Source organism: Bos indicus, chromosome 11 (assembly GCF_029378745.1).
Source record: "Bos indicus isolate NIAB-ARS_2022 breed Sahiwal x Tharparkar chromosome 11, NIAB-ARS_B.indTharparkar_mat_pri_1.0, whole genome shotgun sequence".
NCBI lineage: Eukaryota > Metazoa > Chordata > Mammalia > Artiodactyla > Bovidae > Bos > Bos indicus.
Window position 1 is genome coordinate 26,404,990 of NC_091770.1, and position 13,405 is coordinate 26,418,394.

Sequence of the window (13,405 nt, forward strand, 5' to 3'; positions counted from 1 at the left end):
ACTCTGTGGCTGTCCTCTCCAAATTACTGTCAACTTCTTCTTCCCTCCAATGTTTCCATACTTTTCCCTGAATCCGTGTCTTCCTTCTGCTTTTTGAAGTTTGTTTCTTTTCTCTTTAAATCTAAGTTTAAATCTTAAGTATGGGATGTTTGTGACGTTTGGGTGACTGATACTAGAAGGAATTACTTTAAGCTGAACTCTACAACCTGACTGGAACTTCTAGATAGACTCCAAACTCAAGGTTCCCTAGCTTATTTTTTTTCTAATGGAAGAGTAATATTGATTGTGATATTAATTACAAAAAAATTACAAAAATCAGAAAAAGTTTAAAGAACAAATTATGTATCATCCATAATCTTAGAACCCAGAGATAAACACTTTAAACATATATTGTAATAGGACTTTATATACATGAGAAGTTTTTTTACATAATTAGAAGAATTACTTTATATCTTGCATTTTCCTCACTCAACCCAATAATGTGAGATTTCTTCCATGTCATTAAAAATCTTTGAAAATATGTTTACTGACTAAGATTCTATGACATGGATTTACAGTAATTTAGTTAGTCTTGTGTCACTGAACATTTTGGTTTCCAATATTTGACATTATAAATGACACTGTAATTAATAAGCCTTATTGCTCATAAACTTTTGTTCCTGTCTTGGATTATTTCCTTAAGATAGAGTTTTGGAATTGAAATTGCTAAGTTAATGGATATGAACCTCTTCTCCCCTTTTTATTACAAAAGTCATGATATGCTGAGAACAAATGACACAGGGTAAAGTGAAATGTATAAATCCAAGGAATCTCATCTTCAGTCTCTTATTCTCAGTCTCCAGGCAGCCACTGGCTGACATTCAATATGCATGCACAAATGGGTGTGCTATTTTTTCCCACATGATTCTGATCATATTTACTCTCCTTATCCAACTGTCCAACATCACTTACTAAATAATCTTTCTTTTCCTCACTTTTCAGATTCTAAATCTCCTTCTGTATAAGGAATAGGGGTCCATTTTGGATGACTCCAATCCATTCAATTGATCTTTTGACCTAACCTAAACTTTAATATCAACTGTTCATTAAGTTTTTATCTTAAAATCTGGTAGAGCTAGCCTCATTTATTACTCTGAAAATGTTAAAACTGATGATACACACTGCCAAAGTACTTTCCAGAATTATGAGTTTACACTGGATCCTTGCTAGTACTATTATCTTTTAGAAATTCTTTGCCAAAGTGATTGAAAATGCTTATTTCTCTAACATTAATGAGTTGATTTTTGTGAAATATCTGTTTACAACCTTTTTTTCAAGCTTTAACTGACATTTTTAAACTGATATTATGAAATTTTATATATGTATACATAATCAAATTGCCAACATCTGCTTGATCATTGAAAAAGCAAGAGAGGTCCAGAAAAACATCTATTTCTGCTTCATTGACTATGCCAAAGCCTTTGACTGTGTGGATCACAATAAACTGTGGAAAATTCTGAAAGAGATGGGAATACCAGACCTGCCTCTTGAAAAACCTGTATGCAGGTCAGGAAGCAACATTTAGAACTGGACATGGAACAACAGACTGGTTCCAAATAGGAAAAGGAGTATGTCAAGGCTGTATATTATCACCCTGCTTATTTAACTTATATGCAGAGTACATCATGAGAAACGCTGGGCTGGAGGAAGCACAAGCTAAAATCAAGATTGCTGGGAGAAATATCAAAGACCTCAGATATGCAGATGACACCACCCTTATGGCAGAAAGTGAAGAGGAACTCAAAAGCCTCTTGATGAAAGTGAAAGAGGAGAGTGAAAAAGTTGGCTTAAAGCTCAACATTCAGAAAACTAAGATCATGGCATCTGGTCCTATCATTTCATGGGAAATAGGTGGGGAAACAGTGGCAGACTTTATTTTTGGGGGGTCCAAAATCACTGCAGATGGTGATTGCAGCCATGAAATTAAAAGACGCTTACTCTTTGGAAGGAAAGTTATGACCAACCTAGACAGCATATTAAAAACAGAGACATTACTTTGTCAACAAAGGTCCATCTAGTCAAGGCTATGGTTTTTCCAGTAGTCATGTATGGATGTGAGAGTTGGACTATAAAGAAAGCTGAGCGCCAGATAATTGATGCTTTTGAACTGTGGTGTTGGAGAAGACTCTTGAGAATCCCTTGGACAGCAAGGAGATCCAACCAGTCCTTCCTAAAGGAGATCTGTCCTGGGTGTTCATTGGAAGGACTGATGTTGAAGCTGAAACTCCAATATTTTGGCCACCTGATGTGAAGAGCTGACTCATTTGAAAAGACCCTGATACTGGGAAAGATTGAGGGCAGGAGAAGGGGATGACAGAGGATGTGATGGTTGGATGGCACCACTGACTGATGGATATGAGTTTGAGTAAGCTACGGGATTTGGTGATGGACAGGGAGGCCTGGCGTGCTGTGGTTCATGGGGTCACAAAGAGTCGGATACGACTGAGCGACTGAATTGAACTGAATGTCTAACAATGTATACATACCTTTAATGTTAAAAACATAAGGTTTTTTGGCATATTTATTACCAATGCATTTCCCAATTTGTCATATGTTCTTTAATTATATGCTTTGTTGTATAATAAATTTTATTCAATAAATTCAATCTTTGTAATTGCTTTTACTGTTCAAAAAATCCTTTCAATTAGCTCCTATGGTGAAAATTACCATTATGTGTGTGAGAGATAAAGTGATTTGGAAACATACAAGTTAAATTCCTTTAATTGTTAAAAAATATACAGTATGCCTAATTAGTAATAATGAGAGATGCTCCTTATCAGACGCATTGAATGAGCTAGATTTTGGGATTTACTCACTTAAAAAAATAACTTAGCCAAAATCAAACAGCTCATTTCTCTGTACCAATTACTGCTTCTAAGTCACTCTACAAATTAATAGTAATATTAGTAATTCATGTAACTTTCTTCACTTAAAACAAAAAATTTCTTATTTGATCAAAAGAGTCATAGAACCGTTTATTATATGTGCACTGATTAGAAGGAAGCCATGAATCATCATATTCTTTTAAGGTTTGCATAATCTTCTAGGAAAGCATACCTCACTTTTAATGCAGTTTCTTCTTGGTTGCAAATTTATATTTTATACTTGTCAATGATTAAACAAGTCTTTAGTGCTTGTATTAAGAACTGTTTACCTATAATAAACCACTTGAATTTGCTAGACATGAAATTCCCCATTCCACCATCCCCACTTGGAAAAGTGCTTCCAAGAATGGGCAACCATACTCTTCTGAAAATAGGAAACAAGACAGAAGGCACCTGGGGTTGAACTGAGCATACAAATAGGCATGTATCAGGCTGGCTTGAACTGAGATACAGTAGTTTCAGTGACAAAGGTGGTGTTGTCCCCTGTCTTCAGATCCTCTTCCTCTTGGGTTTGTAGAAGAGACCTTCAAAATAAAAAGTAAAGAAAAGCATGTTTTCCCCTGCAAAATTCTGTTTCTTTTTCTCATATCTAGTTAACAAGAAAGAAAATTTAAGCTATTTTTTATTGTGGTGAAATATACATAATATAAAATTTACCACTTTAAGAACTTGAAAGTGTACAATTCAGTGGCGTTAAATACATTTACATTGGTGCACGACCACCTCCAGAACTTCTGCATAGTCCAAAATGTAAACTTTATACTCATTAAACAAGAACTGCTCATGACCTCCTTTCTTCCGACTCCCGTTACCTACCCTTCTGCTCTGTTTTTATGAATTCGTACCTACCTCACATAAGTGCACTCAGACGACATCTGTCCTTTTGTCTCTGGCTTCCTTCACTTAGCATAATGTCTTCAAGGTTCATCCATGTTGCCGCACCCGTCAGAATTTCATTACTTTTTTAAGGTGTGTCACAGTTTGGTTGTCCATTCATCCACTTGGCTTCTTTCCACCTTTTGATTGTTGTGATTAATGCTGCTGTGACTATTTGCAAGTAAGGTCTTAAACTGCAGTGGAACGCTGTGTCCTCTTCCCATTTCACCTGCTCTGTGCCTCTGCTCCAGTCCAGATCTGAATCCCTCCATGTGGTTGACTGTTGCTACATCGGTCTCACAGGGTGTAAGGAGAATTTTTAAAAACCCCACTTTACCTTTACCCTTTCTTCCTCGGCTGAACTTTGTCCAGTCAGGTTTATTTATAAACCATGAAAAGCTCATTAACACGATCAAGCATTTCTGCAAGCTCTCTTCTCCCTTTTGTTACTGAAGAAAGGCACTCGGCAGGGATAAGATTGTGAAACATGGCTGAGGATAAAAGCAAGAGAGATTCCATTGGATTAAATGCGAAGGAAGGCCAGACCAACAACGGGTTTGTACAAAATGAAGACATCCTGGAGACTGACCTGGACCCAAGCAGCCCAGTGGTCGGGCCACAGCACAACACCGTGGACATCCTTGGCCCCGGGGAGCCCGATGTGAAGGATGTCCGGCCCTACGCTGGGATGCCCAAAGAGGTGCTATTTCAGTTCTCGGGCCAGGCCTGCTACCGGATACCGCGGGAGGTGCTCTTCTGGCTCACCGTGGCTTCCGTGCTCGTGCTCATTGCGGCCACCATAGCCATCATTGCCATCTCTCCCAAGTGCCTGGACTGGTGGCAGGCGGGACCCATGTACCAGATCTACCCAAGGTCTTTCAGGGACAGCAACAAGGACGGGGACGGAGATCTGAAAGGTGCGTGCCTTGAGACTTGGTGCCGGGCGGGATGAGGTTGGTTTAGGGCTCTTCGTCCTGGAAGCTCATTATGCCTGGGCTGTGTGGTAATAAGCACATTCCACCCAGTATGACTTGATGATGCCTTTCTCCTTGTTTATGATATTTTAAAAAGCCACTCAGCAGAACCCAGCAATTCTTAGCATATGATGAAAGGATACTTGCTGGAGCCCTTTGAGCCCCCAAAGGGCTGTTAAGTTTATTGCCCAGTAGGAACTTTTGCATAGTCATCTGGTCTAACTTCCTGCATGAGCAAGTTTCCTCCTGAAATGTGTCCTGCTTCTGTACACTTTAGAGTTGGTCATCTCAGAGTGACTGTTTAGACTCTTTGGAATCCCTTTTCCAGGGTGCACAGTGGCTAGTTTACTAATCTGGCAGAGAGATTCTGATTAATAAGCAAAGCATACTTCATTATTTTAGAAGAAGATTAAGTGATATCTTTAAAATGTATAGACTGAGTCTTTAAAAGCTTAAATCTTGAGAAATGAAGAAAAGGTATAGTGTGGGTTGGTCATTAGTTGAATTAAGGATTATTTAAAAAAAATCCATCTTAATAAAGAAAGTAAAAAATATTTTTAAAGATATGCTAATAATTTCCTAGTGTGTTATGTATGGGATGGCCTTATTATTTATTGCTCAAGTGAGGACACAAACCAATTGCAGGAAACTGTCCCAGGCAAATTGGTTGATATGGTTACCCAGTTAAGGGAAACAATAAGGAACAAATAAACTAATAAGATAATTTTTGATAATGCTGTTTGGCTTGAAGAAGACAAAATAATGATTTAAGAGTATGGGATAGAGAAGGGAATGGCAACCCACTCCAGTGTTCTTGTCTGGAAAATCCCACGGACAGAGGAGCCTGATAGGCTACAGTCTGGGGGGGTCGCAAAGAGTTGGACACCACTGAGCAACTGAGCACACACGAATGTATTGGGTATAACTCTAGATGCCTGATATATAATAGCTTGCTGAATTGTTTGTTTTTGGCTAGTTGCTTGGCTCCCTTCCTGGTGCTTAGTATTCCTCTTTTCATTGCTGTAGAGTCTGTAAGGCCCTCCATCCTGCAGCCCCTTCTTCTGACTTACCGAGAAGGCCCCACTCCAGCATTCTAAAAGATGGCTTTCCTTGCACACCTCCTGTAACAGGTCACTACTACTTCCTCAATTAGTGGACAGCTTAGACTCAGAAACTGCAGCCTTTGAGACTGTAGTTGGTCTAGAATACAGTATATAAGGATAGATTTGTCTCAGAACTGTGTGGTCAAGGCCTGCACCTTACATGAAAATGTCTGAATACATCAGGGAGTCCTCACAAAACTATTAGGTTGGTACGAAAGTAATTGAGGTTTTGCATTGTTGAATTTTGCTTTTTGATATTGGAATACATTCTTAAATAAATGTGATTATGTTACGCATCAAAAAGAAAAGAGTATAGGAAGTGGTAATGAGCTTAGTCGAACTTTAAAATGGTTCAACACACTCCTAAAATCTTCAGCTTTCTTTAGTAAACTAATAAAAGACTTCTTCTTCACACTCATATAATTTTTCTCTTAAAAATCATCCTGCATCTTAACTAATTGAAATACTATCTGACCTTTAAGATGCAGTTCAAACCCACTTCCTTCATTAATCTATTTAATCTCTTAATCAGAGGGGGCGCTACACTCCCCAAACTCTTTCAGTGTTTTGGATGGAGCTGCACCTCTGGTGCTTCGGTGTAACGTATCTGGGTGACTTTCCTTCCAACCCCTCAGCCCCTAGCATGATCCTATCACCTGCTGCTGCTTACAAAGTAAATGCTTTGCAAAGTGATGTTTTGATGGAATAAAGCCAAAAACCCTATAGCCCTAAAATATACTACCCACTTCCTGGCCCTCCCTCTGTAATCTTCTAAATTCCCTGTGCAAAGGGCAACTTGTATTCACCTCTCACATTTGTCATTGCCTGTAACTTTTCCTTGTGGCTGCTTCCTGTAATTAATAGGTATTTTTTCTAGAGGTTGAGAGGATTATGTTCTAATTTGAAGAAGATGTTCCAGGTTTCAGTTTAGTGTATTGCGTTCTGTCCCCTGGAATGTGGACATCGGGAGATGCTTTGTTACTCTGTGTCCATTTGGCCTATTCGTTTTTGTCATCCTGTTCCTTTGTGCTTATTCTTGATATAAATCAAAATTTTGACTTTAATCTGACTTAAATCAAAATTCTTTTGTTGCCTGTTGATACTCCAGGAGGTCTCACGGCCATCCACGGAAGGGAACTGAAATATAGTCAGGACACAGAGAAGCAGCCTGACTCCTGCTTTGGCCTCAGCGACTTCTGACAGGGGTCCCGCAGGAAGTCACTGCAGACCGAGTACTAAACTCGGACTCTGCATTTAGGACTCTGAACTAGAAGCACTTCCCCCCACTAACTGCTAATTATCCTACGGGGTCCCAAGTACAAGAGTTTCATTCCTATGTCTCTTCTCATCTAAGTCTAAAGTTCTCTTCTGTATAAGTGTTTGACTTCAGTGCCATCCAAAGGAAATAGAATGTGGACCACATAGGTAATTGACAGTTTTCTAGCAGCCATATTAAAAAAGTAAAAGAGAAACGAGTGAACTTAATTTGAATAATATACTTTGTTTAATCCAACATATCAACTATCATTTCAATATATTGTTGTTGTTCAATCGCTCAGTTGAATCCAACTCTTCACGACCCCATGGACTGCAGCATACCAGGCTTCCCTGTCCCTCCTCATCTCTGCAGTTTCCCCAAGTTCACGTCCATTGAGTCGGTGATGCCATCCAACCATCTCATTCTCTGTTGCCCTCTTCTCCTTCTGCCTTCACTCTTTCCCAGCATCAGGGTCTTTTCTAATGACCAGCATCAGGGTCTTTGTTACATATAATCAATATAAAAATATAAATGAGCTATTCTACATTCTTTCTTGTCATACTGGGTCTTCAGTGTCCAGTGTGTGTTTTACATTTACAACACATCTCGGTTTAGACTAGTCACATTGCAAGTGCTTGAGAGCCACGTGGCAAGTGGCTGCACACTGGACAGTGCAGCTTAGATCACGTGACCATCCAGAGTGCATACGCTATTCTTTGTATCTTGGTACTTAGCAGCATCTGGCTTGGATTAGGTGCTTGAAACCATGTGTAGAATAAATTAACAATAGTGTAGTTTTGGTTTTAAGTATAAAATATGAACAAACCACAGACAGATTTTTTAAATATTATGCACTGATGTTAAAGTTCAAAGGTTATTGCTAGAAGACTAATTTGCTGTTGGTTGTAGAACTAGACCTTGCTATTTGAATTTTACCCAAATTCAAAACAACCCCAAATATTTCTGTTTTAAGCCTATTCGTTTTATTTTTAATCGTTCAACTGAAAAAACAAACTATTTTTCATGGCTTTGACTTTTGCCTTCAGGTATTCAAGATAAATTGGATTACATCACAACTTTAAATATAAAAACTGTTTGGATTACTTCATTTTATAAATCATCCCTTAAAGATTTCCGACATGGTGTTGAAGATTTCCGAGAAATTGATCCCATTTTTGGAACAATGAAAGATTTTGAGAATCTGGTTGCAGCCATACATGATAAAGGTAAATTTAATGGAAGGTGGGTGGGATGGTTTAAGGAAAGCATTTCTCCAAATGCTTCAGATCAGATCAGATCAGATCAGTCGCTCAGTTGTGTCCGATTCTTTGCGACCCCATGAATCGCAGCACGCCAGGCCTCCCTGTCCATCACCAACTCCCAGAGTTCACTGAGACTCACGTCCATCGAGTCAGTGATGCCATCCAGCCATCTCATCCTCTGTCATCCCCTTCTCCGCCTGCCCCCAATCCCTCCCAGCATCAGAGTCTTTTCCTGGCTTAGAGCATTTTCTTCCTCACTATTGTATTATTCTAATATGATATTATATAATATAATATTATCTTACCATTTGAAATGTTTTCACGCACTAGGTTTAAAATTAATCATCGATTTCATACCAAACCACACCAGTGATAAACATGCTTGGTTTCAATGGAGTCGGAACCGGACAGGAAAATATACCGATTATTATATCTGGCATGACTGTAACCATGAAAATGGTACAACCATACCACCCAACAACTGGGTAAGTCCCAACATGCTTGATTTACAGAAGTAAAATTGGCAGATCTTCAGTTATTAAACTGGCTATTTATAAAGCCCTGTTAAAGGAAAATGAATGATAGCAATAGTTTAAGAGAAGGGAAACAAATTTCCCAAAGAAATAGAAATGAAGTCCCAAGCTTCTAATCATCTGTGGGTTTGGATTTTTCATTTCGTTGTAGAGCTGATGTGTTTTAGCATATTAAAACCTATGCTCTTTGTTAACCTCTCTTTCCTTTATTTCCCCCTCTGTCCAGCTGAGACCCCATGTCTTATTAGTTTAGTAACTGTCTTGCTACCCTCCAAACCCTTTTGCCTTTCTGATTTTTTGACTCCGTTGTCCAGTAAAATGGTAGCCATAAACGAACTCAACCATCCATTTTTTCTTTACCTGAACTTTGGTATCCAAGCCTCTGGACATAGTCATTGTCCCTATCTGGACTGATCCATCCACTCTTTTGGGGGAATTTTACTAAACCCAACTGATCAACATGCCCTGTCTCCTCTTCAGACATCTTACCCACCTTCACTGCATCTCATCACCCTCAGCAGCAAACCCAACTTTAAAGGGAGAACAGAAGCTGACACATCCTGTTCCTGTTCACCTCTTCTGCACAGAGACCTTGTCTCTCCTGCTTGAGAGAAAGCCCAGTGAAATGTGTTTTAGATAAACAGTGAACAATTTTTAGTGTAAAATATTTGGAATACACTTACACTAAAAAACTATTCATTGCTTATCTGAAATTCAGATTGAATTGAATGTCTTGCAGTTTATCTGGCAGCTCTCCTTCTGTCCCAGGTCAGTCCCTCTGTGTACTCTAATTCATCTTCTCTCCTGCTTTCTACAGACCCTTTTTCTCTGGATCATCTCTCCCCACTCCAGGGCCTCCCTCTTGACCTCCATAAGCACTAAAAGAGGCTGACCCCTGGGCATCAGCTTTTAAATGACCCAAGGGCACTCAAACGATGTGTGTCTAAAGTTGACTGTGAGCTCTTTTCTCCCAACCTCCCATATCCGAGGTTATGTGAATAGCACTAATATACGCAGCCTGGTGAATAGCCCTTTAGCAAGTCCTGGCAATTTCACCTCTTCCCAGGTGGCTCAGGTTAAAGAATCCACCTGCCAATGCAGGAGATGTAGGTTCAGTCCCTGAGCCGAATAGATCCCCTGGAGGAGGAAATGGCAACCTGCTTCAGTATTCTTGCCTGGGAAATCCTGTGGACAGAGGCACCTGGTAGCCTATAGGCCACGGGGTTGCAAAGAGTTGAACACAACCGAGTGATTGAGCAAACACACAATTTTCCTTTTTACCAGTCCACCACTTTTTAAAATAATGATGACATTAGCAAACATTTGCTAATGCTTACTGTGTGCCAGGCTCTGAGTGTTTTATATTGATTATATTCATTAACTCCTGTAATTCACTATAGAGGCTTATGGGTTGGGCTTTAATTCCTGTTTTACAGATGAGCAGACTGAGGCAGAGAAATGTTAAGCACCTTGCCCTGGTTCACAGCTAATAAATGAAAGGGCTAAAGACTGTACCTAGTCTAATTTTTACTGAGTGAGCATAAATTGGTACAACGTTGAGGTCTTAATTTTACATTTCTCTAACTGCTAATGATTGTTTATCTAATTACTAATTATTGATGTACTAGTTGCCTAATTAATGATGCTGAATATCTTTTCATACATTTATTCACTTGAGCTTCCATTTCTGTGGAACATCTGTTTAATGGTTTCTTTCTCCAATTTTTTGTTGGATTGCTGGTCCCTTTGAAATAGATTTGCAGAGTTTACTTATTTATTGTTTTGTATTTTGTATACTGATCTTTCCGTATACTGATATATGCTGTAAAAATCTTATCCTGGTTTTTATTCAGGTGGGCCATGAAGTGAGCTGGAGAGAGAATGTTTCCTCAAAAGGCATCAGCTACTACTTAGCTTGGGCCAGTCGTTGCCATGGAAATGTGGACCCAGTGTGACTAGGTCTTTCAACTAAAAATAAAATATTTATGCAAGTCCCTCAGTTTGTAAATGTTGTCTAGATGTTCTCTTTAGTGTGAAATGAACAAATGGCCCAAGACAGAGCCCTGAGGAAACCTGACACAGGTTCCTCCTTCTGGAAATGCCATGGATGTGAGCTTCTAGAAGGAGGAAAGCAGCACCCCTGTCAAATGCTGTTGGCTGCCAACATGTGAAGTTACTGTGTGTGCGTGCTCAGTCACTTAGTCATTTCTGACTCTTTGCTACCCCATGTAGCTGTCCAGGCTCCTCTTTCCATGGGATTTCCCAAGCAAGAATACTGGAGTCAGTTGCCATTTCTTTCTCCGGGATATCTTCCTGACCTGGGGATCGAACCTGGGTCTCCTGCCTTGCAGGCAGATTCTTTACCATCTGAGCTATAGGGAAGTCCTCTTGAAGTTGCTAGATTTCTTTTATTCCTGAGGGCTAGCAGCATTTTAAATGGAATGATTCTAATATTTTTCTAAAAATATCATTTAAATAATCTCTCTATTTGGATTCAAGCTCCAAGATCAGTGGAACGTGTATTTCTCCCAAATTGACCATCATTTGCTTTTCTTCACAAACAGGAGTCCAGGGCCTGGACAGAAGTTTCAAGAAAATAGATTAGAAATGCCTGCTCCTTACATTGAGAGCATTGTTTTGATGTTGTGGTTGTTGTGAACAGTTTCTACTGTACAAACACATCACAACCACTTTTGTGGGGCACTAGGCCAGCAAGTGGAATTTCAGGGAATTAATTTAACTAGTGCTCTCACTAGAAGGAAAATTCTGGGGACTTGTGCACTTGGTCTGCATGGGGCTGACGATGACAATGATCATTTCTTTGTGGGCGATACCATCATAGAAACCATGCTAAGGAACTGATCTGCTATTTTCTGTTTGCTAGTTAAGTGTATATGGAAACTCCAGTTGGCACTTTGATGAAGTACGAAAACAATGCTATTTTCATCAGTTTATGAAAGAGCAACCTGATTTAAATTTCCGTAATCCTGATGTTCAAGAAGAAATAAAAGTGAGTACAGACATCCACGTAAACTTCTCCATTTCATGGGTGCTTAGGTGGTTATTTGCTACCCTTTGTGTTAAATAGTAATTGTATGAGCAAAATCAAGCAGTGCAATTCAGTTCTGGGATTAAGGTGTCTGATGCAAATACAGACTCTCAGATATGTCAGTGGCTCTTTCCTTCCTCTAACCCCAAATAATTGAAATGGGTGGAAGGCAGAAACACCTGTTACCTTAGCTCTGAGATGCCTCTCTGCCTGCGCTAAGCTGGCACAGCTCCTGGGTCTGGACCTGGCCTCATCATTGGCTTCAGGGAGCTTCTGCGTGAATTATTTAGCTTTTCTGTGTCTTGGATCCCTTGTCTATGAGACACGATTGATGGTGCAGTGTTTCTCTCACAGGGGCTTTTTGGAACATGAGTTGATATAACCCATGCACAACATTTCTGCATTCACTCAGTAAATATCGGCTTATCATCTGTTCCATGTCAGTTCTGGTTCTAAGCAGTGGGAATGCAACAGTGAATCAAAAACCCCACCCTCAAGGAATTCCCAGTATCCTTAGGGGAAGGCAGACAACAGCTAAATATTTAACATGTCAGGTGGTGATGAAGGCTTAGAGACCTTCGCAGTGCCAGTGAGAAGTGGGCTCAGAGACACCCCTATTTTGAGGTCCCATTTGCACAAAACCTGATGTTTGCAAGGGAGCCATGTGAACAGCTAGGGAAAGAGAACTTCAGGCAGAGAGAAGAGCAAATGCAAAATTTTCTGGGGGAGACTGAGCTCCATGTATTTCAGAAATGACCTGGGGGCTGCTGCGCAGAACTGCCAGGCACAGCAAGTGAAATTTCAAGATGTTTGATTAAATTTTAATTTCAGTTAAACAATGACTAGTGCAATATTTGATACTTTCTTCTACTAAAAAATTAGTTCATGGTTTATCTTAAATTAAAGCTTAACTGGTTGTCCTGTATTCCATGTGGCAACACTATCAGTGCACTTCAGTGAAGTGAGGGACAGGGTTGGGGAGTTTGGGTGTAAAAATGAGGGTGAGGGCTGATGCTGTGGGGCTGTGAATGCTGTCATAGGGACACTTGCTGAGCCAGAGATGATGCTCTGTGGTCTGATGATGCTCAGATTTCCTGCAGCACCCAGGTGAGAGTTGCTGGCACTCACACCTGTATAGTGGTGGTTCTAACAACACCTGACACATAATTCACAGTAAACATTAGCCCTGCTGCTGTTTTCATTATTGCTGCTGCTGTGGCTCTCATGGGCAAGAATTTAGGATACCAGGGTAGGGCTCTGAGGCCGGTGAAGAGGAAACCCAAATAGAGCAGAGCAGGGAGCTGTGGGTCTCTCTCTACAAGTCATCATGTCAGCCAGATGGAGAGGATGCCTTGTTGGAGTCACTAAGAACACCTGTGCCCCTTAGTCTGTTCTTGTTTTGTTTTTAAATAACAGCTTTATTGAG

At 40.0% G+C, this 13,405-nt stretch overlaps 1 protein-coding gene across 1 annotated transcript in view; it reads left to right on the forward strand.

Annotated features, from left to right (window-relative positions):
- The first annotated feature begins 3,847 nt into the window (after positions 1–3,847).
- The window catches only part of SLC3A1 (solute carrier family 3 member 1), a 33,716-nt gene continuing 24,158 nt past the window's right edge, over positions 3,848–13,405 (forward strand). The window contains exons 1-4 of the mRNA XM_019970081.2: positions 3,848–4,717; positions 8,182–8,361; positions 8,728–8,882; positions 11,815–11,940. Of these exons, the coding sequence (XP_019825640.1) occupies positions 4,288–4,717; positions 8,182–8,361; positions 8,728–8,882; positions 11,815–11,940 (891 nt within the window). The 5' untranslated portion in view covers positions 3,848–4,287. The remainder of the gene's footprint in view (positions 4,718–8,181; positions 8,362–8,727; positions 8,883–11,814; positions 11,941–13,405) is intronic.